At 43.0% G+C, this 24,766-nt stretch overlaps 1 protein-coding gene across 5 annotated transcripts in view; it reads left to right on the forward strand.

Moving 5' to 3' along the window:
- camkmt (calmodulin-lysine N-methyltransferase) overlaps nt 1-24,766 on the forward strand; it is a 130,576-nt gene that overhangs the window by 5,886 nt on the left and 99,924 nt on the right. For 3 of the 5 annotated variants that reach the window (XR_009769416.1, XM_061689648.1, XM_061689647.1), the window contains exons 2-3: nt 1,391-1,569; nt 1,635-1,699. Coding sequence is in view for 4 of the 5 variants with exons in the window: in XM_061689648.1 (XP_061545632.1) it covers nt 1,391-1,569; nt 1,635-1,699 (244 nt within the window). In the remaining variant the exon portion in view is untranslated. The remainder of the gene's footprint in view (nt 1-1,390; nt 1,570-1,634; nt 1,700-24,766) is intronic. The other 2 variants (XM_061689649.1, XM_061689650.1) reach the window with 1 other exon arrangement.

Genomic DNA, 24,766 nt, shown 5'->3' on the forward strand with positions numbered 1-24,766 from the left:
TATAGGTTAATTGAAGCCTCTTAACTGCCCGTAGGTGTGAATGTGAGTGAATGGTTGTTTGTCTACACTATGTGTGCCCTACGATTGGCTGGCGACCAGTTCAGGGTGTACCCCGCCTCTCGACCAGAGTCAACTGGGATAGCAAACCTAGTGAGAATAAGCTGTATGGAAAATGGATGGATGGAATTCTGTGGAAGTTAATGTAAGTTAATCGTCTGCAAAAAGACAATTTCAAAGTGTGTTTTGAATTATGTAAACCAAATCCCAAAAGGAAAACCAAAACAAAAACCAAAACTTTTGTCATTTGATTGAAGTGATGGGTAAAAAAAAATCAATTGAAATAGGAAATCAGATTTTTGTTAAAAAAAAAAAGTGATTTTCGAATAGTTGCGCTTCGCGATTTGTGAATTCACCTATTTGCAGATTCACCTATTGGTAGAGTTTGTTGTGACCTATCATCTGTTATTCGCTGCGAAACTCAACCTATTTGTTGTTTCTGTGTTCAGGCCAAAGCACCATCTAATATAAAGGTATTGCTTTGGCGCCATCTTTTGGCATCTTGGTGGCAAGGACGTGAAGGAGCTTTATTTAAGGCTATAGCCCTGTTTAATAGGAAAGTAGTGCTTTGCCACAATCCTATGGAATCTATAGGCAATTATAAAACTTTTAGAGGGGGAACGTCAGTCTAGTACATGTGCAACGTTCTTCTGCATTTTGCAAAAGGGATTTAAGCACTTCCTCCCTGTTCGGGTGAATGGCAAAGGGGCCATGACAAAGCAACCGTAGGTCCTTTAAATGTCTACATTGTCTTTTTTAACACGAGATGTCACTACAGAACCACCAAAGATGACAATATTAGAGGTTTAGGCTTTGTTTGTGTTTACATATATATTTATCATGTCATATTTGTACAAATAAATTATATACATGTATTTAACTTTTGTCCAAAGACACCAGCCATAAAGAAAACAAAACTTTACCAAGTTTGGCTTCAAATAACCATGTAATCAAACCATAGTCATGCTCGTTAGCGTGGCATCTCGTTTGTGCGTGTGACGTTCCGTATATAGCGGATTATTCGTGGATTTTGACCATTCACCGCAGGGCTCAAGATTCTATGTATGTATGCTATTTGAACACTGTATACTGTATCACCCAGCGCTATACAGTATATATACATGCAATAAAATTTTCCGTAGGACTCTATGTCCCCTTTAAGTTATTGTGTTTGTACGTTTCCCCACTTTTAGACTACAAGAAAGCAACTTTCCAGGCACTTTTATATTTATTTTGAATCTTTTTTTTAGTTGACCGTCTTGTTCTTTGCTTCTTAGCTGAGCGAAAATGGTTCTTTAAAAAGAAAAAAAAAATTACTATTCTTCTCCCTCAGGTTTTGCGTCAGAAGCAGTTGGACAACCCAGAGCTCAAACAGGTGTCCGTCCGCAGGTTTGCCACTTTTGACCTCTTCACCAGGACGAGGCCCGCATCCCTCAACCCCGATAACACTTCAGAGGAACAGTGGGTGGAGTACAGAAGTGTCTTCTTTCCAGAGTACAGTGCTGTTCTCAGGTACGCACACGTGATGAACGTCAATGGGCATCCGAATTGGAATGTAATTGTTTTCAATATTGTAGGGACGACCGGGGTCCTCTTCGAGTTAATGAAGTGCTCAACAGCTTCGACAACACCGGCAATGTCTGTGAGTTCCCTTTGACTTACATTACTATCTGTCATGTTATTATACACTATTATCCATCCTGACACACTGTCCAAACCCCAACGTTGAGTGAGCCTCATGCTGTGTTCAGCTAAGCAAATGATTGACGCTTTGATGTTGTTTGGTGTGTCATGTGCTACCCTTCAAATGCCTTTCACATGGAAGTGGATAGCAGTTGTTTCTTATTGCTTGAGTATTCCGTTATGATAAATGGTCTGGGAGGAAAAAGTGAAGAGCGACAGAACTGTTTTTCAGGACTCCTAAAAGTACCACTTTTGATTATAGTATTCAGTTCTTTATTATTGTCTAACATTGTCTTCTAAACCTGTAGAGCCTTTGTTCACTTTGATCAATTGGGTTTACTCGTATGTGTGCGTTTTAGACAATAGTTCCCATGGTCCAACTGTACAATTGTGCTTAGTAAAAATGTTCCTGCAGTGGAAATGGGGTCTAAATTGCGTCTGTCAAATATCCATACTAGTTTGAAGGTTACATTCGGTACAGATCAACTTTAAGTTGTAGACTCTACTGACTTGCGTTCACGTTAAAGCACAAGTTTGCTCGAAAGCCTCCCCTTACTTGCGATCCATTCATCAAGAAAGAGCCTCCTTCTGTGCCCAGCCATGCTTGAAAGCCATGCCATGTCAAAGATTATAGGTTAGCGTTAACCAGCCAGATGGCACCGCAGGAGTCTGGGTCAAGGGTGAAAGCCGTGTCTTGAGGCAACGTCACCGCGCGCGAACAACAGCAGCCTAACACAACAGTGCTCACTTGTATGCATAAACTCTGCCAAGAAGACAATAGGATCAAATAAAAAGACAAGGGTCATCATGCCTCATAGGAGATGCGGGGACTTCCTACAGTATCATCCCGCTTTTACTCCTTCCGTGTTTCTGCTTCCTCTCAGTTGGAGTCATGCTTGGCCAGATGGGTAAGTGAGTTCCTGAGTCGACTGGTGGATTAGCACAGCCGGGGAGATGAGCGCATCTATTGAGCTGGGGAGAGGAAGGCTGGGGCGGGGAGAAAAGTGGGTGGGCATGCCAGAGGTGATTTGCCCGTCTTTCTTTACCTCTGCATGGACGTGTCGTTAGAGTGAGGTAATTTACAGATCATCTTAGAATTTGCTTGAGAGCACATCTATAGAACAACACTTCAAATGTAAGTCAATGTATGTATATTGCGGGTTCCAAAAACCCCACCCCTAAAACTAATAACTCGCCTCCACAAGATCACATCTCTATAAAACCTGGTGTGTACTGCCTCGATTAGTGACTGCCCCACCTCGTGGCGACTAGAAGTGCCATTTAAAACTGGATGCTTTGTACATGAGCAAACTCCCTCTCGGGAATTTCCCCAAACAAAGCGGGTATCCTAGACAGATTGGAATGTTTAGTTTTATTTTATTTTTTTCCTATGCCAACAAACATGGGCAAAGCATGGTGTCAGGAATGCTTAATCATCACTTTGAAGATTTACCATGGGAAAGTAAACTCTCTTCCTGAAGATCATGTTCATGATGAAAACTCCAACCCCAAAGAGAGCCAAATGTCAGCTTCCTGAATTAATGACCTAGTAGTGACAGGAAGTGCCATTAAAAACTGCACACCTTGTACTTGAATAAAGTTCTTCCAGTGCATTTGCCAAAGTGAACCCCAATCAAAACCAGGTATATTAGACAGATGGGCGACGCTAAATTGCCAAGCCTTTTTGCCTTCGCCGTTCATTGTGGGTGGATCATGGTAACAATTTTTGATGACCATTTAGAGGATTCACCATGAAAAAAGGAAACCATAATAACTCTCCACGACAAGATCATATCTGGATCAAACCATAAGAGAAAGCAGAGTCGACCATCCCCGGTGCCATGTTGAACCAATTCTCCATTGGGTGAAAGTACCCTTAGTTTAAGCTGAAGGTAATGCACCATGTTAAGGAAGGTCCTCACACCTAACTGCCCATGTGTGCATGTTTATGGAGGGGATCTTGTTCTTCAGACAATGAGTCGACCATCTCCTCCCTCCCCTACTCTCCATCCCATGTTTGAGACTAGCAATGCGTGAGATCAATTAGGACTGGTTGAGAGGAGGCTCTGAAAGGACCAGAGGTGACCCTGTCACAGCCCTGGGGTATGCTTGTGTTTGGGCTGGAAATCGGAGAGGAACCCTTCTAAATACACACATACCAACTGATGTGCACCCCTCAGAATGACATGCGACCAACCCCCCCCCCCCATCCCCGCAAAAGTGTCACACATCCGCCAATACATCTGGTCTGCCTTCGCCATCTTTCCCTGCTATTTTGCTAATCCCTCATCCCTGAGGTGTGGACAAGCCTGGATCCTTAGGGGTCCTTGTCCTGTTCAATAGCTGGCTAAAAAGCCTGGCCGGATTAGCCCACTACCCCTAAAATGCCGACTCAGCTTTAAATTGCTACCCCCTGTCGGCATGACCCAGTCTCTCTCTTTCTCTCTCCTCTGTGCTTTTGTGTTTGCGCCACTGCTGAGCATGTATGTGAACAATATGTGACGTCTTAGCTGACAATAGGCTGCGGTCAATGGTTTCACTTCCATGCATGGAGAGCAGACAAGGAGTTTCAATCAAAGGCAATGGAGAGTGTAACATCATCTTCCTGAAAGAGCCAACTTCAGTTGCTATGTCCGATTTGTTTGACTATTTACGTTTTCATGTGACTTGCCTCCAATATCACAATTGATCAGAATCAGAATCATCTTTATTTTGCCAAGTTTGATCAAAAAAACAAAAAAGGAATTTGTCTCCGGTAGTTGGAGCCGCTCTAGTACGACAACAGAGAGTCAATTGACAGAGAACACTTTTGAGACATAAAGGCATTGAGAAAAACAGTCACCGAGCAATAAAGGGTTTCTAGTTATCTGGTAATGCTGGTACAATGTTTATTTTATTTATTATTATTATTTTTTTGACAATTGTACAAAAAGATGGAGTCCTCTAGCACTTTTAATGACTAATATAGCAATAGTCCGGTGCAATGAAAGAGCGCCGAGACTTCAAGGAATGTATGCAGTTTAAAGTGACATTTTTTCCGCACTCGAACCATGTACCCTAAAAAACAGACACAGTCAGTACGTCTACATGCACAGTAGATGTGTTAAGGATTAGTGCAAAAGAAAATGAATGGGTGGATGGATGGATGGATGGATGGAAGGAAGCCGGTTACTCACAAATGTTTTGAATGTAAGGCTACCCACACATAATAAAAAAATGCCATGTCTGTTGTTACTGCTCTTATTGTGTGTCGTGAACTCAATATGACCAACACAGCACACCACACAATTAAGCGATCTCTCCCCGACAATTAGGAGTCTCTTCCCCCAAGACAGAGGTCAGGTACCAAGACTGATCTATGTACAGCAGGATGGTGCCACAGGGTGTCCAGACTGTCGGAAAATACAAAGAAGAAGCAAGAGAAGTAGAAGACTGCGTAAGCTTCAGGACAGTTCATGTGACAATCACAGAGTCCGTGTCTTGACCCCTATTGCCACCCTGCCTAGACACCCCAAGTAGAAAAACACAAGCCTGATCAAACATTACCATTTTAAAACCACTCCTGTCCTAACTGAACTGGACCCCACTTGATGGAAATGTGGCTTGAGAACGTGATATGTTTTGGTGCCATGTTTGCACGAATTTTCAAGCTTTTGATATTGTTTTCTTCTCCCTGAGCCGTCACCTGTTCATGGTGGAGGGATATGTGTGTCCTGATGATTCTAGGAGCTAAATTGTCTGACGCTTTATGCCCCTGGTAGGGTCACCCATGACAAAGTCCTAGGTGAGGCACCAGACATAGCACAGCTCAAATGACCCCTTATGATGACAAAAATAAATGCACGTTTTCCTTGCCCGGGCGCGGTTCACCGGGGCCCCCCATTGTAGCCAGGCCAGGAGGTGGGGCTTGAAGGAGAGTACCTGTTAGCACAGCCCGAAGAGGCAACGTGGGTCCCCTTTCCCATGAGCTCACCACCTGTGGGAGGGGCCAAGACGGTCAGGTGCTCCCGATGGGGACTCTCTCGTTCTACTGGAGGGCTTCAACACACATCTGGGTAATGACAGTGAGATCTGGAAGGGCGTGATTGGGAGGAAATGGTGGAATGGTGGTGAATTGGCTCCGATAGTGGGGGAGGATGCCAGTCTGACCTGGCATGCCCAAACGTATTGTGAGGATCTGTTGGGAACGTCTGGCAGCATCCCGTCAGAAGGAGCTTCAACTCCCACCTCCGACAGAACTTTTCCTACCTCCAGGGGCAGGGAGGGGGACATTGAGTCTGAGTGCACCATGTTCCGTGGCTCCATTGTTGAGGCGGTCGACCGGAGCTGTGGCTGTAAGGTTGTCGGTGCCTGTCGTAGAGGCAATCCCCAAGCCTGTTGGTGGACACCAGCGGTAAGGGATGCCGTCAAGCTAAAGGAGGAGTCATATCGGGCTCTTGCGGCCCGTGGGACTCTGGATGCAGCTGATGGATACCAGCTGGCCAAGCGAAATACAGCTTTGTTGGTCGCTGAAGCAAAAACACGGGTGTGGGAGAAGTTCGGTGAGGCCATGGAGAACGACTTCCGGACGGCTTCGAGGAAATTCTGGTCCATCATCCAGCGTCTCAGGAAGGGGAAGCAGTGCACCGTCAACACTGCTGCCCTCAACTTGAGACGCTGTGAGTCGGTTGGCCGAATAATCAAAGACTTCAATTCCACCGACACATTTTCCCATGAAGAAGCAGAGTCTGGGGATTCTGAGGTGGGTTCTTCTAGCCGTGGGGTTGAGTTCACAGAGGTGGTTGAAAAGCTCCTCTGTGGCAGGGCCCCAGGGCGGTGTGAGAGCCACCCTGAGATGGCTCTGGATGTTGTGGGACTGTCCTGGTTGAAACTCCTCTGCAACATCGCGTGGACATTGAGGATAGTGCCTCTGGATTGGCAAACCGGGATGGTGGTCCCCGTTTTCAGCCTCCCTGGTAAGGTCTATTCAGGGGTTCTTGAAAGGAGGGTTCGTCAGGAATTGACGACCTGACCTTGGATAAGCGGATGAAAATGGATGCATGGATGAAATGGTGTTGGTAGTGCTGAATGACACTGAACCACTTGATGTAAACATGGCTTTACGACCACTAATGCGAGCACCAATTATATCGGCTCTGAACTGTTTTCTATGCAAACAAAGCAAAGAATTGGTTCTACAACCCCAATTCCAATGAAGTTGGAACGTTGTGTTAAACATAAATAAAAACAGAATACAATGATTTGCAAATCATGTTCAACCTATATTTAATTGAATGCACTAGAAAAACAAGATATTTAATGTTCAAACTGGTAAACTTTGTTTTTAGCAAATAATCATTTACTTAGAATTTCATGGCTGCAACATGTTCCAAAAAAGCTGGGACAGCGTCATGTTTACCACTGTGTTACATAACCTTTTCTTTTAACAACATTCAATAAACGTTTGGGAACTGAGGACACTAATTGTTGAAGCTTTGTAGGTGGAATTGTTTCCCATTCTTGCTTGATGTAGAGCTTCAGCTGTTCAACAGTCTGGGGTCTCCGTTGTCGTATTTTACGCTTCATAATGCGCCACACATTTTCAATGGGAGACAGGTCTGGACTGCAGGCAGGCCAGTCTAGTACCCGCACTCTTTTACTACGAAGCCACACTGTTGTAACACGTGCAGAATGTGGTTAGGCATTGTATTGCTGAAATAAGCAGGGGCGCCAATGACAAAGACGTTGCTTGGATGGCAGCATATGTTTCTCCAAAACCTGTATGTACCATTCAGCATTAATGGTGCCTCCACAGATGTGTAAGTCACCCATGCCATTGGCACTAACACAGCCCCATACCATCACAGATGCTGTCTTTTGAACTTTACGTCCATAACAGTATGGATGGTTCTTTTCCTCTTTGGCCCGGAGGACACGACGTCCACAATTTCCAAAAACAATTTGAAATGTGAACTCCTCGGACCACAGAACACTTTTCCACTTTTCATCAGTCCGTCTTAGATGAGCTCGGGCCCAGAGAAGCCGGCGGCGTTTCTGGGTGTTGTTGATAAATTGCTTTTGCTTTGCATAGTAGAGTTTCAAGTTGCACTTACGGATGTAGCGCCGAACTGTATTTACTGACATTGGTTTTCTGAAGTGTTCCTGAGCCCATGTGGTGATATCCTTTACACATTGATGTCGGTTTTTGATGCAGTTCCGCCTGAGGGATCGAAGGTCACGGGCATTCAATGTTGGTTTTCGGCCGCTTACATGCAGTGATTTCTCCAGATTCTCTGAACCTTTTGGTGATATTACGGACCGTAGATGACGAAATCCCTAAATTCCTTGCAATTGTACGTTGAGGAACATTGTCCTTAAACTGTTCGACTATTTTCATATGCACTTGTTCACAAAGAGGTGAACCTCGCCCCATCTTTGCTTGTGAATGACTGAGCAATTCAGGGAAGCTCCTTTTATACCCAATCGTGGCACCCACCTGTTCCCAATTAGCCTGTTCACCTGTGGGATGCTCATCAAACACCCAAACGGGTGTTTGATGAGCATAAACCATTTTACGCGCCACGTGAGTTTGCATCGTTTATACTGGCTGGAGTCTATATCACACCGCAAGCTAACACGAGCGCCGCATTGCTAACGCTTGCCGAACAAGTCAACGAAATTGAAAAAAAACACCCTGACTCACCCCTCATTATTCTCGGGGACTTTAACAAAGCTAAACTCAACCACGAACTCCCTAAATACAAGCAGCACATCGACTGTCCTACCAGGGAAAATAATACTTTAGACCACTGCTACACTACGGTAAAAAACGCATACCGTGCTATACCTCGTGCAGCCCTGGGCTCGTCTGATCACTGCTTAATTCACTTAATACCGACGTACAAGCAAGAACTTAAATGTGCGAAGCCTACAGTGAAAACAGTCAAAAAGTGGACCAATGAAGCAAAGATGGAACTTCAAAGCTGTTTAGACTGCACAGACTGGAGTGTCTTTGAAAATTCAGCTGGCAGCCTGGATGAATATACGGACACTGTCACATCCTATATCAGTTTCTGTGAAGAGGTTTGTGTACCAACAAAATCATTTCGGACATTCAACAACAACAAGCCGTGGTTCACTGCTAAACTTAAGCAGCTTCGCCAAGCTAAGGAAGATGCATATCAGAGCGGGGACAGGGCCCTGTATAATCGAGCTAGAAACCAGCTTACTAAAGAAATTAACATTGCAAAGAGGATCTATGCAGCAAAGTTGGAAAAATAGTTTAGCGCGAACGACTCGAAATCAGTCTGGCGTGCATTCCAATCGCTGACTAATTACAAGCGACGATCCCCCCAAGCTGAGAACAATAGCACACTAGCCAACGACTTGAATACCTTCTATTGCAGATTTGAAAAGGACAGTTTCACTCCACACACCCACCCGGCCGCACCCGCGACCACAACCACACCTCTGACTTCTGCGTTAACCATCCATGAACAGGATGTGAGACGCATCTTCAAACAACAGAAGATTAACAAAGCAACAGGACCGGACCATGTGTCCCCATCCTGCCTCAAAGTCTGCGCGGACCAGCTCGCTCCAGTCTTCACTCAGATCTTTAACAGATCTTTGGAAATGTGCGAAGTTCCATCCTGCTTCAAACGCTCCACCATCATTCCAGTCCCCAAGAAACCTGCAATCTCTAGTCTGAATGACTACAGGCCTGTCGCTTTGACATCTGTGGTCATGAAGTCCTTTGAACGTCTCGTGCTGGACCACCTCAAGAGTGTCACAGGTCCCCTGCTGGACCCCCTGCAGTTTGCCTACCAAGCGAACAGGTCTGCGGATGATGCAGTCAACATGGGACTGCACTTCATCCTAGAACACCTCGACAGTGCAGGGACCTACGCGAGGATCCTGTTCGTGGACTTCAGCTCAGCGTTCAACACCATCATCCCTGAACTCCTTTCAACCAAGCTTCTCCAGCTCAGCGTCTCACCTGCCATCTGCCAGTGGATTTACAGCTTTCTGACGGGCAGGACACAGCAGGTCAGGCTGGGGGAGGCCACCTCATCCACACGCAGCATCAGCACTGGGGCGCCCCAAGGTTGTGTCCTCTCTCCGCTGCTCTTCTCTCTCTACACGAACGACTGCACCTCAGCGAACCCGACTGTCAAGCTCCTGAAGTTTGCAGATGACACCACTGTCATCGGCCTCATCAAGGACGGTGACGAGTCTGCATATCGACAGGAAGCGGAGCGGCTGGAGCTGTGGTGCGGGCGACACAACCTGGAGCTGAACACGCTCAAGACGGTAGAGATGATCGTGGACTTCAGGAGGCATCCTTCGCCACAGCTGCCCCTCACGTTGTCCAGCTGCCTTGTGTCAACCGTCGAGACCTTCAAGTTCCTGGGAATTACAATCTCTCAGGACCTGAAGTGGGCGAACAACATCAACTCCGTCCTCAAAAAGGCCCAGCAGAGGATGTACTTCCTGGGGCTTCTGAGAAAGCACGGCCTGCCACCGAAGCTGCTGAGACAGTTCTACACAGCGGTCATCGAATCGGTCCTGTGTTCTTCCATCACAGTCTGGTTTGGTGCTGCTACAAAAAAGGACAAACTCCGACTGCAAAGGACAATCAATACTGCTGAAAGGATTGTCGGTACCCCCCTACCCACCATTGAGGACTTGCACGCTGCCAGAACTAAGACAAGGAAGTGCAAAATCCTCTCGGACCGTCTGCACCCCGGTCACCAGCTCTTCCAGCTCCTTCCCTCAGGTAGGCGCTACCGATCAACGCAAACTAGAACTAGTAGACATTCCAACAGCTTCTTCCCTCTTGCGATCAACTTCTTAAACACCTAACCTATAATTCCATTACAACAAGCTGGCAATTTTTTGACTTGAGTTCGTTGTCACATTTCTGTGGGGCCAATTATGTATTACTTGTGCACTCACTGTAGTTGTCTCGCCATGCTGCACTATTTGCATATACTGGCCACTCATGCCAGAGTAGCATCTGCTCCATTTGCACACTGATTGAGGAGTATCTGTAAGATTTGCACAACCGACATTGTCCCAGATGATCGCACTACTCGTCACTTTAAACCGCATACAGTCCTTGAAGTCTCAGCGCCCTTTGCACAATGGTCATTGCACCGGACTATTGCAATATTAGTCGTTCGAACTGGTCTAAGTGCTAGAGGACTCTGCATCTTTTTGCACAATTGTTTTTTGTCAATGTCTTTATGTCCCCAAAGTGTTCTGTAAATTGACTGTTTGTTGTACTAGAGCGGCTCCAACTACCGGAGACAAATTCCTTGTGTGTTTGGACATACTTGGCAAATAAAGATGATTCTGATTCTGATTCTGATTCCTCAACTTTCTCAGTCTTCTTTGGCAGCTGTCCCAGCTTTTTTGGAACGTGTTGCAGCCATAATGATTATTTTCTAAAAACAATAAATTTGATCAGTTTGAACATTAAATATCTTGTCTTTGTAGTGTATTCAATTAAATATAGGTTGAACATGATTTGGAATTCATTGTATTCTGTTTTCATTTATGTTTAACACAACATCCCAACTTAATTGGAATTGGGGTTGTAGTTTGGTCACTATCATATGTGCTGAACTGAACTGGACCACTGGATGGAAATGTGGGTTTATAACCGCGAATGGTAGTACCAATTTTCATGGTTCTGCAATGGTTTGCACTCAATGGAACCAGTGCGTAGGTTCCAAGACGCATCATCTTCAGCAGGTACCTACTCAGTTATGGTAAATTCTTGGCGACTCATCTTTATTCTAAGAAAGTATCCAGCCATGGAGAAGTCCTGCAAGTTACATTTGTAGCTCATTACGTGTGAGCAGCTGTATTTCTTTTTTACACTGCGTTGATCACATTTAACTTTTTGAACTCTGAACCTGCAACCTCCGTCTGCTTCTCTGCCTGTCAGCGGGAGATTGTCATCGGGGGGGTGGTGGTGCTTTGTCAAGGGTTTTGTTCGAGGGTAAGTTTTAGGTGTGCTTGTTTCCTGTGGGGATCAGGGTTTTCACTGAACAGTGGTCTCGCCCTGAGGGCTCGGACTGCTAAGAATACACCATAGGTGTGTGTGTGTGTGGGTGTGCATGAGGGTTTGAGGTGGATAGCCTGTTGACATTGAAAGGTCTTTGACTAAGAGGACAACGGCAAGGCTTTGGGGTGACTTGAGTGAAAGATCACACGTATGAACGTTACCATGTTGATTATGCCATCTTTCCATGTGAAAGCATCCTAATAGAGTCTTTCTTGCCCAAGCTCTTATGTCTAAACAGGCTTCTTTGTCCCTGTTGTCTCCCATAGACTGTCATCTAGTCATCTTTTGAATACTTATTTGAGGGTTTTGGTCTAGTGTCATCTTGATGCTAACATCCTCCCATCCATTTTGTATAACACTTGTGCTCATTAGGGTTGCAGGTTAGCTGGAGTCTCTCCAAGCTGATTTTGGGTGAGAGGCGCAGTGGGCTTGTTGCCAGCCAATTGCATGATACATATAGACAAGCAAGCATTCACACATTCACACCTATTGACAACTTAGAGTCTCCAGTGGAAAACCCAGGGAGAACATGCAAACTCCAGACAGGAGGGCCGTCATTCAAACCAACAATTTCTTGACTGAATGGCAGATGTGCTTACCACTATTTCACTGTGCCGCTTGGATGTTGGCATGCTAAATTAATACAATTTTCAAATACAGCCTGATGGTTGTTATATTTCCATTTCAAGGATTATACAATACCATGATAGTGTCACCATACAGTGCATGATAATTGATATGTTTAAAGAAACCAATCTACCACATATTTGTAAGTGAATCATAGCATCATATCGCATTTCATCTCTTAAAAAAAAAAAAGTGTGCAACTGCATTTCTATCCAGCGGCAATGTCATTGATGCGTTGATATCTTTAGCGCGAATATTATATATTACTGTATTGATATTTTAGTCCAATACAGTGGTGCCTTGAGATACAAGTGACCTGACTTATGAGTTTTTTGAGATAAAAGCCGTCGATCGGACAATTCTTTTGCTTTGACATGCGGGCGCAAACATGAAATGACAATGACGCTGCATGGTGGCAGGTGACCCAACTCACTTCACAACAGATGGCAGTTTGGCAGATTTAATTAATAAATATTGTTCACAAAAGAGTCTTAAAGCTGTTTATTGCTATTTTTAGCTGAAAGTAAAGTGTGTATTTAAAGCAACCGCATAGCCTCCGCTACCTGAATGCTAACATACAGTGGGGAAACTCCATATTACTATTATTATATTATTATGATTGTTCTTACCCATTAAGCAATGGCTATCTGAACACAAACGGTGCTGTACATGTAGACAGACCGTATAACAGTACTCACAAGCCATATATTCTTTATTCTCTGCAAAAGACTAATATTACTGCCGTACTAAGAAGCTGAGAGAGGAGCTGAGCCTCCAGTACAGTTTATCCGTATGTCTGTCTTATATGGCGTGAGAATGGAATTTTTCCTCATTAAAAACAACTTTTTGGGAGGTTGGAACAGTTTAATGACATTTCCATTAATTTCAATGGGGAAAGATGATTTGAGATACGGGTGTTTTGAGTTACAAGTGTGGTCAAGGAACAAATTACACTCATATCTCAAGGCAACACTGTATGTTTATTATTTTGACCATCCCATGCACCTTAAATAACCAAAATTATAGAAACAGCTCTCAGTATGATCTTCACCATCTTCTATTGATACAGCTCTTGTATTCAATTCGATTTGATTTACTTAATGCAGTGGCCTCTGACTTTTTTTTTTTTTGACAATGTGTGTGTGTTGATGTTGTCTCATGTGTTACCATCTTGTGTTTAATGTGATGTATCAGGTGCCCCTCCACCCATCATGTTCAGCAGAACCCTGTTTGCATAATTATGTCGACTCGTAGTGGCACAGTGCTAATTATACCTAGTTAGATAATAGCACATGACGGGGAGCTGGCAGACCGACGCGCACACACACACACACACACAATGACACACACTCAGATGGTTGTGTCAATGACAAGGTTTGCGCTCCCCCATTGCGCTGTTTATAGCATGTTCTCTATAGAAAGGGTTTGTGTGCTGGTGGTTTTCATTTGACATAATAGAAGAAAAATCCATTTTCTGCAAGAGCACAACAGATGCTTCCTCAGAAGGTGATCAAACTGTTCTATAGTATGAGCGTCTTGTTTTCTCCAGAGTAGTTTAGCCCATGTCAGGTTCATTTCTGTTGTATTTATTTTTCTGAAGGTTTGTTTGAGATTTACCTCTGACAAGGAGCTAATTAGGCCTCTGTGCAACAGGTGGTTTAAAAGCCTTTTTGGAATTGTTGTGTTTATGGTTATTAATGTATTGATAAATGAATGGTCTTTGTGGGGCCTCAAGGTGGCCGAAAACGTACCAGTTTTTGATAGCGCGCATATCCTGCTGGAAATGTATGTATTGTAGGGTTCTACAAAGCAACCCTTCAAAACTCACACAGTAGCGCCCCGGGAAAGTTTTTTCTTTAAACAAAATAGCCCCGACACCAGTTTTGTATAAGAGACTCAAAATTAAGTGGAATTTATTAGAATAAATGGAAATAAAGCAGCAAAAAAAAAAATGAAGGTTCGCTCTTATAGGGAACATACTATAATTGAAAATATATTTTAGCATAATCCTGACTCAAGTACAGTCGCTCCTTGACTTACAAGTGCTCCAACCTACAATTATTATTTTTTTTGGTACAAGCAGTCATGTGGTCGATTTGTGTTGTGTATCAAAATTTGGGGAATCTTTGGATACGCTGCCGCTCGAGTGAAATGAATAGAGATTCACCCATTCTGCTACTGTAATGCCCTCGCATGTGGGCAAAGAGAGCTATCTATTTTGCATGGATGTCTGCTTATGACAAAGCTAAATTATTCTTTTTTTTTTTTTTTTTTTATGTATATCCTTGAATTAATATCCTTTAGCTTTCCATTAAATTACCCTAAATTCCCAGTTAATTACACTAAGTTTCCAACTGCCATGATATCCCATATTTTCCATGGAAAGTTTCCAATTCACAGCATTTCTAAAATTCCACACTTTAACGTCACATGAAAATTTACAGGCAATATTTTATCCCTCTGCAACCCTGTTCACCGCTGACGGAGGTGATTTTCCAACCTGTTAAGAGGTTTGAATAGGAATAGTTTGTCATTCAAGAATAAGAAGCATGGTTTGCCACATGCACACGTCGGAGAGCGTGGCATGATGAACTTGAAGTGCGGCTCTCTCGTGCAGCGTCAAGGCTTGGGGGCACATTGAGAAAGAGTTGCCCGAGTTGAATTAATTGAAAGTAATTGATTTTCTCCTCCACGCCGTCCTCACCGTAGGCCAAAATGACGAGGGGCAAGGACTCGCCTGACGTTGCTGCGTTGTCCTCACGCACTCTGGGATGTTAACGGTTTAGTGCTGAATGCAACCTGAGGCCATGAAACAATGCACACACGCACACACACACACACACACACACACACACACACACGCACACACACACTTAAAAAGCCCCTGCAGAAAATCACCATGCAGCTTTGAGCACAATGGGGATTGAAGGTGAGCTCTTGGGCGTTGCTTTGCCCAGAAGGCCGCCCCCGCCCCCTACTATCCCCATTAGTGTAGATAGGATACATGGTTGTGTGTACGTGTGTGTGTGCGCACACACTATTACCAGCAAGCAGCAGGGAGTAAGGTCAGGAAATGAGTAGAGAGTTAAAGGGGGGCTTCCCTTCTCAGTGCCGTTGTATTGTGACCGCTGCTAATACTCAGCTAATTACAAGGACATACTTTAACAGCAAGCATGTCTCCTTCCTTTTCTTAGACACCCTAGCCCCCCAACCACCCAAATCCACTCACCGTGGAATTAGGTGTAGGAGAAAAGCAAGAGTAATAATAACACGTTGTTCCCCATTCCCCTAAAAGCAAAGCTTGCCCTCCCTCTGGACGGATACAATTATTGGATTTTTCTCCATTTAAATCGGCCAACCCTAACGTTCCCCCTGCTTAATCTCCTTCCTGTTGGCTTCTAATTATGGAAAGTACTTGTTATGCATGGAGTATGTCTTAATAAATAGTCCATGATCATTTGCAAGGGTGTCAAACTTTCAACACTAGGGGGATCAACTGTACACCAAAAATCACAGTTCAGCAGCTACCTTGGTTGTAAGTTCACAGTTCAGTACTGTAAGGAAACAAAATGCAAAACAAACTGTTGTTTTGTATAAACAGATTTACTGACGTTTAAAACGAAACATCAACAACAGCTTGGATATTTTTACATAGAAAAGCACAACATCAATTGTTTTTATTTTGAGGTAATGAAGCCTGCAGACAAGTTTTAATTTATTATGCTATTAAACCACTAATGATGATATTTGTTATTTCTTAGGCTCCATCTGAGCAGCCTCGGAGAGGCTTTTTAGATGCCAATAGAAGTTGTGTTTGTATTGTGCTCGTTCAAAAACATGGCTTGCCATCACAGTGGTCAGCTCATCTGCCGAACATTTCTGAGGTTGTGGGTTCGAATCTCAGAATCTCCGATTAAAATCCCTTGATAATAGGAAAGTCGTCCTTGGTTTTAAAGAAGCATGTTAAAGTGATTTATCTCGACTGTTTTGAGATCCTTTTATGTCACGAAGGAGCTAAGTTTAGCTGGCGTTATTAGCGAAAATTACGGAGAGTTTTTGCCACATCGCCAGACGTATGTTTTTGCTCTGCTTGGTGACGTTAATAAGCTCAAGTCAAGATATAAGGGAGGTCTTCTCTTATAATTAGTGTTTTGGGGTCATAGTTTTGAGTATGTATTGGGTCTGGACCTTTCTGTGCATCATTGAGAGGTTTACCACCCCGCTTTCTCTGGCGTCAACCCCACTAGGAGTCGCGCCAACCTGTTGGACCTCTACTAGAATCTTCCATGAGCCAGCTGTTCACTGTCAAGTCAGCAGGCTATAAGCAAGTAGTGAAAACTAGCTCCTCCTCCGCTAATACGGTGCCTTAGTTTGCCTTTATACTGCGAGCGCAACCCACGCGCACTGTTTTGAAAATGTGCTGCAGTTCTCCTCCAAGTCGGGGGTGTCGCTACGGCTGGTATTGGCTAGGACACCACAGGGTGCAGTTTCCTCTGCATTTTATGGCCAATTCCGGTAGCCGTTTTTACTTTCCGGAGCAAGGAACAAAGCAACAACAACGGCGACCGCGGAACAGTGCCTGCTAGAACAAATGGACCGGTCACGTGATGCAATGCGAGGGCGGGAGTATAAAGGGGCCTTTAGAAGGAGCAGGATCTTTGTGCAGCGTTTTCAGACATTACAGAAAGCCTGCATAGGTGGGGTTTTCAGTGAATAGTTGTTAGTCAGGTTCTACAGAAAACTTTGTGAGTAGATGAGTTCGCAAATGGTCACTCGCGGAATCTGCAGGGGTTCACTCTGTGGGACACGTGTCTAGTTGTCCCAGTATTGGGCTGCCATCCACTTGCATTTTGAAACGCTACCCTCACTCTTTCGCAAAACGGCCCCCGCGGGGGCCCTTGACTGCCAGTCATCCGGTTGCGCTACAGTAGGTGTTGACACTAATGGCTTGTGCTAAATGCTAATGTGAGCTAGCGCAGGCACTCTGAGGGGAGAAAGCTAACTGATTTTCAAGTGGCCCCCCGAGTGGGCCCGCAAATCACTAACTAGCGCTAGCGCTCAGCCTGTTGGGACTCATTTGGATTGCGGCTGTGCAAGCAGCAGTGCGGAGTGAGAGCTTTTAATCAGGGCGCTATTAATGTAGTTGCCCTGTGAGGACATAAATAAAAAACAATATTATTATTATTATTGAGTAACGATTACACACACGCACACACCTGGCCACACTACAAATACACTGTGCAGACTTCCCTAGTCTCGCTCATTCTGTCTCCATCTGCCCACAGCAGGCCATGGCGCCACGGACCTTTTGTGTTTGTCCACTGAGGATGAAATAACACGCACGCACACACACACACACACACACACACACACATTGATTGCACAAATATTCTGTAATTATTCAGGTGGCAACGAAGGAGTCGATTATTTTTGCTCGAGGGTAAATATGATGTCTTATAAGGGATGAAGTTGAAAAGAAACCCCATCCATAATGTATAAGATCCAAAGCTTAGACTCTAATCATTTAGGTTTTTCTATGGCTTTATTTACCGGAAAAGTATGCCTTGAAAGACTGAACCGCCGTCATGTGAGACTTGAGCTGATTACCCGAGACCTCTGTTCAGCGAGCATCAAAGGTGCCTTTAGCTTTTTTTGGAGGGTTTTTTGTGACACTTATTCCCCCCAAAAAGGAGCCACAAAACGAGGTAATAGTCATACAATAAATATTTTGGGGAAAATTATGCCTCTAAAGTTGCACTATACATTTGAGATTTATTTATTTCGAGGATATTGCGATCCTTGCAATGCAATGTCACATTTTTGAGGAGATCTCAGTTCAGCATCTAGTAATCAACTCTGTTTTGTATTTTATTTGGCTTTTTATACTTATTTTTTGCAACAAATAAAAAAAAAATATATAAATATGTAACTCTTACATCATGTGAGGCCTCAATTCAGTGAGCATTAAAGAATTAATTCTCATTTCGCTTTTTCTTTGGCTTTTGTGGTCTTGTGCAAAATTCGTTCCAAAAGATGCACAGCTGTCATGCATGATGTCATGCAACACTTGAGCATATTACCTGAGATCTTAACTCTACATGTTTTTCTTTTGCTTTTTAATGACAATTATTACAAAAGGAGCCACAAAACTAGACCAAAGTAGTACAATATGGAGATCGACCAACATTTTTGGTGAAAAAGAAGTCATGCAAAATGTAATTCAAGACCTTAGTACTGAGGAGCAACAGAATGACATTCAAAACCGATAACGAGCAATCTGTTCTAAAATAACTTGACTCAAAGCAGAAAGTAGGGCAAGCAATCGTGAGTGCGATACGCATCTTACCAAATGATGATGTGTGATTGGTTGAAAACAAGGAAGCAAAAGATGACTATTTTTTTTCTTCTTCTGCCTTGCCACACAGTTTACACTGTAGAAAGTAAGTTGTCCAATATAGGCAAACGACACGGGAAATATTTTAGGACTAAAATAGACAGCGGGCCGCAAATGCCCCCTCGGGCAATAATTTGAGTTGCATTTCACTGTATAAAAAGTGCTTCATAAATAAAATTCTATTGATTGATTGATAGTTTGGACAACCCTGGCATATGGAATACTGTACATGATGTGGTGCGCAATCTATGCTTTACTGTTACTGAGACAATTGTCTCAGTTAAGCAATTAGGGTACTGACTGACGAATTGAAAAACTAACTTTTAATATAGAAATAAATGAACGGAGCGTTTATTCAATGTTAATTACTGCAGGTTGTCATTTTCCATTTTCCTCTTTCTGTTTTTGCTGCCTCCTTTTGCCCTCTGTGCCCTTTTTCAGCAGCCCTCTCCACCACCCACCGGTGATTGCCACTAAAGTCATCACTGCTACAATCATGACAACAGCACAGAGTCTTTGCCAGCACTGCCCCCCCTCCCCTCCATACAGATCCTGGAGAAGAAACACTTTCTAAGCTTTTATGCTGTTTTCCCAAGTGGCTGTTTTTGAGCGCAGCCACAATGGAGGGCCTAATGCGGATTTGTTTAGAGAGCTGGTTAATTGGAGTGGGATGCTCTAATTGCACCTCTTTCATGGTGCGTGTGTGTGTGTGTGTTTGTGTGTGTGTGTGTGTGTGTGAGAGCATCACCTGGCCTTTGCACTGTGTGTGGGAAAACATTTACTTGGATGTAAACTGGCTGACGTGAAGTGTGCAATCACACAGCGTGACCACAGGAAACAATGCACATGAGCAAGTTACGATGATGATAATAATAAAAGGTATCAGCATCCACGTAGCTCGCCTTGTTTATGTAAATACACACCTGCGTTTGCTCGCGTGTCGCTCGTGCCCAGTGGGGGGCGCTATAAGTCTGTGATATAACTCTTATGCTGGCCTGTACAGGTGTGTGTGCGCGTGCGTTTGACATACAGAATCCAGTCAGTTGGTGTGTTAAAGCCTCTCTGTGGTTTGGCCGTTGCACCACATTGTGATCGTGTGATTTTTTGGCGCGCTCACATTGTGCCAAATAGCAGCGTTCCCACTGGTATCTTGGAAATGGTCAATATGCTTGAATTTTTATGCTGTGGGGTGTGCATAGCCACTTCAAATTAAGAACTATTTTAATCATAACAATTCTTGTCGCCTTGATCAAATGTGATTAATTAACTTGTGCATGAAGTAGGGATGATAGTACTTTACATTTGAGTCCTCGCCGATACGAGTACCGATACTTGATAATACCATTAGATCTTGTTCTTTTGATGTAAATGTTTTAACCAAATATTGTTCAAAACACTAACTTTTATTGAACACTGTATAGGTTTCACTCGTGTATAACACTACACACAACCAAATATTATTCAAAAACACAAAACACCAATTTTTATTGAACATAGAATACATTTCCCTCAAATAGAGCCCTTTTTGTACACGCATAATAATCCTATTCCACTTGCCCGGGAGATATAAATGCACTTCTGTTGCGCATGCTGACCTCCAAGGGGGCAGTGTGGTGCACACATACTCATAACACACACATTTGGATGAGTAGAACTTCTGGCAAAGCTCCTATAATAAAACTTGTTCTTTGCAGAGTAGAAAGAATATACAGTATGCCTATGAGAATAAGTATATCATCTGTCTGTATATGTTGTTGCACCGTTTGTATTTGAATATTTGTTATTTAAAGGTTTATACCGCAACATTGATGCTGCCATCGATAACATTTAGTGTTATGTGTTAGCATTAAGTGAGCGGACGTTTGCAAGACGAAGCTCTATGTTTGTTTAAATATACAGCAGGTAATTCTCTTTATTTTGTTGGTTTTATTGTAAACTTCAACTGGGAGTGTCATTAAACAGCTTGAAGCAAGTATAATATGTTGAATATTTTTGAAGAACTGTTCGCTATCTGCCAAACGGCACATTGCACGCTTCGGGAGGACAGAATAGTATATGACAGGCTCGTATTTGGTGTTGTCCTATCGGAGCATTTATAAGAGTACGAGCACAGATCAACAGTATCAGGAACCCATAGCGATTCTGGTATCGGTTTATCTGTACGTAAAAGTGTTGGTATGGGCCAGCTGCAGTGCTTGAATTCATAGGTTATAAAACAAAATCATCTTGAGTCTTTATTGTTTATGTGATAAAATACTAGGGATGCACAGAAAATATTTGGCCAAAAACAAAAATGCAATTTTGCACTATTTGTTGCCAAAACAGGACATTGTGATAATGGAGGCAAAAACTGCGGCCAGCGTGTGCTTCTCTTGATAAAGCCCGGCGGGGCCACCAATGAGGTGGGGTGCTTCTTGGGCGTCTCAATCTGTTTAGCGGCCATGATCGTTTGTCAAAATTTGCCTTAATTGGGGTTGGGCGATAATAAAACTATAAAGATACTTTTCTAAAAATAACTTTTCTTTGATAAACATTTGAGATGCAGTCCATAGAGTTCGATAGATTGCATACATCCATGTTTTGACAGACAATACGAATAGCCAATTATAATGCCAGTTATTCCGCGCTGAACCAATCAATAGGTAGACGCACACAGCACATTAGCAGCGAGACGCAGCAGGCGCTAATGCCTACTGCTGCAGCTGTGGGAGAACGCTGGGGGAAAAAAAAAGAAAATGAGTGTGCCCTCGGAAGAAACGACGGGCGACACAGCCCAATGCTCAACTGATGACATTGTTGACAAGAAAGCCCCGAAAAGTTTGGCAGTGTGGAGTTATTATGGGTTTGTTAAGTCTCATAAGAAACAGAGTAGCGTGCACAACCCTACCCCACCCATCTGAAAACAATCACAAAAGACATGCTACCAGTAAGCACAGTGGAAAATTAGGGATTCAAGTGGATGATTTAATTAATGAACCCTCATTACCAACTTCCTGGGCATAAATTGGAATTGGAAAACGAGAAAGCTTTTTGCATGGTCAGATTATATATGTTTATGAACATATACTGTACGTTTTACAGAGTTGTATAATGTTCCATGTCATGTTTAACGTTTGACAGAAAATAAATTCAAAGGTTAAGAGTAACAGAGAACAGTTAAGATCGTGATTATATATTTCTATCGACTGATCTGGGGGAAAAAAAAAGTTGAGCAGATTTATTTCCCCAATTTTGCTGATCCCTTATTGTTGGAATGTCAGTGCTAAATTAATATTTTTATTTTGGAATTGATCTATTCTTTGAAGCATTAATGCTAGTGCAATTGCAATGCGTTGCTTTTTTAGTGAGGTCAGTACACAGTCGTAGCCATAAATGAAATTTTACTAGTAATAGGCAAAATAATTTGTTTCAGTGTTTCGGTTTTCAGCGTTGGCTTCCTCGTTTTCGTTTTTGGTCCAGAGTTTTCATTTCGGTGCACAACTATAAAATAGTAAAATATAGTACAATATATATCGCAAAACTACAAAATCCAAATGAATCCAAAAGTCGCACAAATCTTAACTGCTTTCATGCGAGAGTTCAGCATATTACCTGAGTGTGTTTTGCTTATTCTTTGACTTTTAGGAACACTTAACAAACTGTATATGAATATAGTACAGTATATGAATACTATACTGAATATGTTTTGGCATGCTGCCCTTTTTTTTATTTTTAATTTTTTTTTTTGCATTTGTCTCTTATTGTGGTTAAAAAGTGAAATGCTTGACTATATCTGTGATGCAGCAGCTCGTCTTAGCGTTATGTCTTCATTATTTGTTAAAATGTTACTTAAAACTTGGCCTGCACATTTACTGAAGGCTTTATGGTGGTGACAGTTTTACTCTGGCATAGATGAATTCTAATTAAATTGTTTCATACGGGAAAAACTGATTTGAAATACGAACAACGGTTGATTTGCTTGGCCTTTTTAACTGAAGTCATGTTCCCTGCCACTCGTTTGTTTGTCCAGGTCAGTCTGTCCACTTCCTTTCAGTCACTCACTCCATCATCCACTTATGATGATACTGTAGTGTGTGTGTGTGTGTACCTGTGTGAGTGCAAACACATGTCGTGTCCTAAGTGGGCCATAGGCCTAAAACTAATCAATTGGCATCATTTAAGCCTACACGCACGCACGCACACACACACACACACACACACACACACACACACACACAAGGTGCATGGCTGATTAACTGAAAATAAGTGTCATTCACATTAGCTTGTCTACTAAAAGGACATGGACCCCCAGGAAGGACTGGTCTCATGTTTCGTTCATGTAAATGTCAGGGTCAATGCTATTCATATGTTTATGCGTGTATGCAATGACCGTCCTTAATGGAGATGTTCCATTAGAAAATGTTGCCCAGAAAGCCAATCAGATCACTTAAGGTTTGCTGTCCCTCTCTATATACTTTAATATCCCCCCCCTCAAGGAGTCACATGGCCCCTTATCTTTTTTGTCCCTCTCCACCACTCCTGCCGACTGTCCTTTTACCTCCGTGGGGGGGAAAGGGACAAGGTCACAGAGATAAACATAGAAAAGTGAAAGTGGCGCGGAGTGGAGAGAGCGAGATGCACCATCTCCTTCAAGTGGACATTAGCCCCCCACTCCCCCGGTCCCACCCCATGGGTGGTTACACCAAGATGTCAACTCTACGTCACTCAATGAGGTTTGTTTGTTCATGCGGACCTAATTGACTGGTTGATGTGGTTCCTAGCGAATGCTGTTGAGGTTCAATTGTGGAAATGACAAAGATGCACACATGCTAACGTTAGCTTATCTTGGACACTGCTGCATTACTTTATACTCTACAGTCTCCACTTTGCTGCAGCGCTGCGTTGTTTTTGCTGCCCTCAGTCTCCTGTACACTAAACTTCTTCACCTTACCGTGACCGTAAATAAATACAAAAGACCCTCGTTCTTCTCCGTTGTTGTTGTGTCAAATTCCGACTGATGCGTTCAATGTGGCTGAGTTTTTCTCAGTTTCCAAAGCAACTGTCCAAAATTGTACAGTGGAAAAGCATTGGCAACCACGATTCATAAAAGTTAGTGGTCCCATTTTGGTTCTCATCTAGAAGTGCCATCGTTACCTGGGTATTTTAATCTGAGACTTGGTATCAAAGGAGTCCAATCTACATTTAAGAACACTGGTTAATGTTCATGTCTCGCCGCCATGTAGCAAGTTCTGAATACTTGTAAAGACTTATACATTTCTGTGGAACCGATTCCCCCGGTTTGTGGTTTTCATGCTCTTTCTGAAATGCCCTAAGATGCCACAAGATGCTGCCAAGACCCTGTCGTATAGGCAGGTAGTACAGTAATTGGTCTAAGGAAGTATGTTGAAGTGATGCATCTTGACTGAGAGATGAGCTTTGTATATTGGGGTGGAGCTACGTTTAACCTGGGTTGTTACTGGAAATTACAGAGAGTTTTCGCCGCATGTGCACTACCATTGAATTTTTTGAAAGCTAATAATCTGCAAGCTACTTATTTTGAAGGGTAATGTTGTAAGGTCATTTTGATATTAAACTGTTTTGGGATCATAATTTGTCATATATATACAGTTTTTCTATTGAGATGGGCAATTTACAGACCGTTTCAGACTGAAATTACTCTAGGATTTTCGCTATTGGCTGCAGTATAATTTACTACCCCAATTCTAATGAAGTTTGGATGTTGTGTTAAGCATAAATAAAAACAGAATACAATGATTTGCGAATCATGTTCAACCTATATTTAATTGAATACACTACAAAGACAAGATATTTCATGTTCAAACTGATAAACTGATTGTGTTTAGCAAATAATCATTAACTTAGAATTTTATGGCTGCAACACGTTCATCCCACAGGTGAACAGGCTAATTGGGAACAGGTGGGTGCCATGATTGGGTATAAAAGGAGCTTCC

Source organism: Phycodurus eques, chromosome 11 (assembly GCF_024500275.1).
Source record: "Phycodurus eques isolate BA_2022a chromosome 11, UOR_Pequ_1.1, whole genome shotgun sequence".
NCBI lineage: Eukaryota > Metazoa > Chordata > Actinopteri > Syngnathiformes > Syngnathidae > Phycodurus > Phycodurus eques.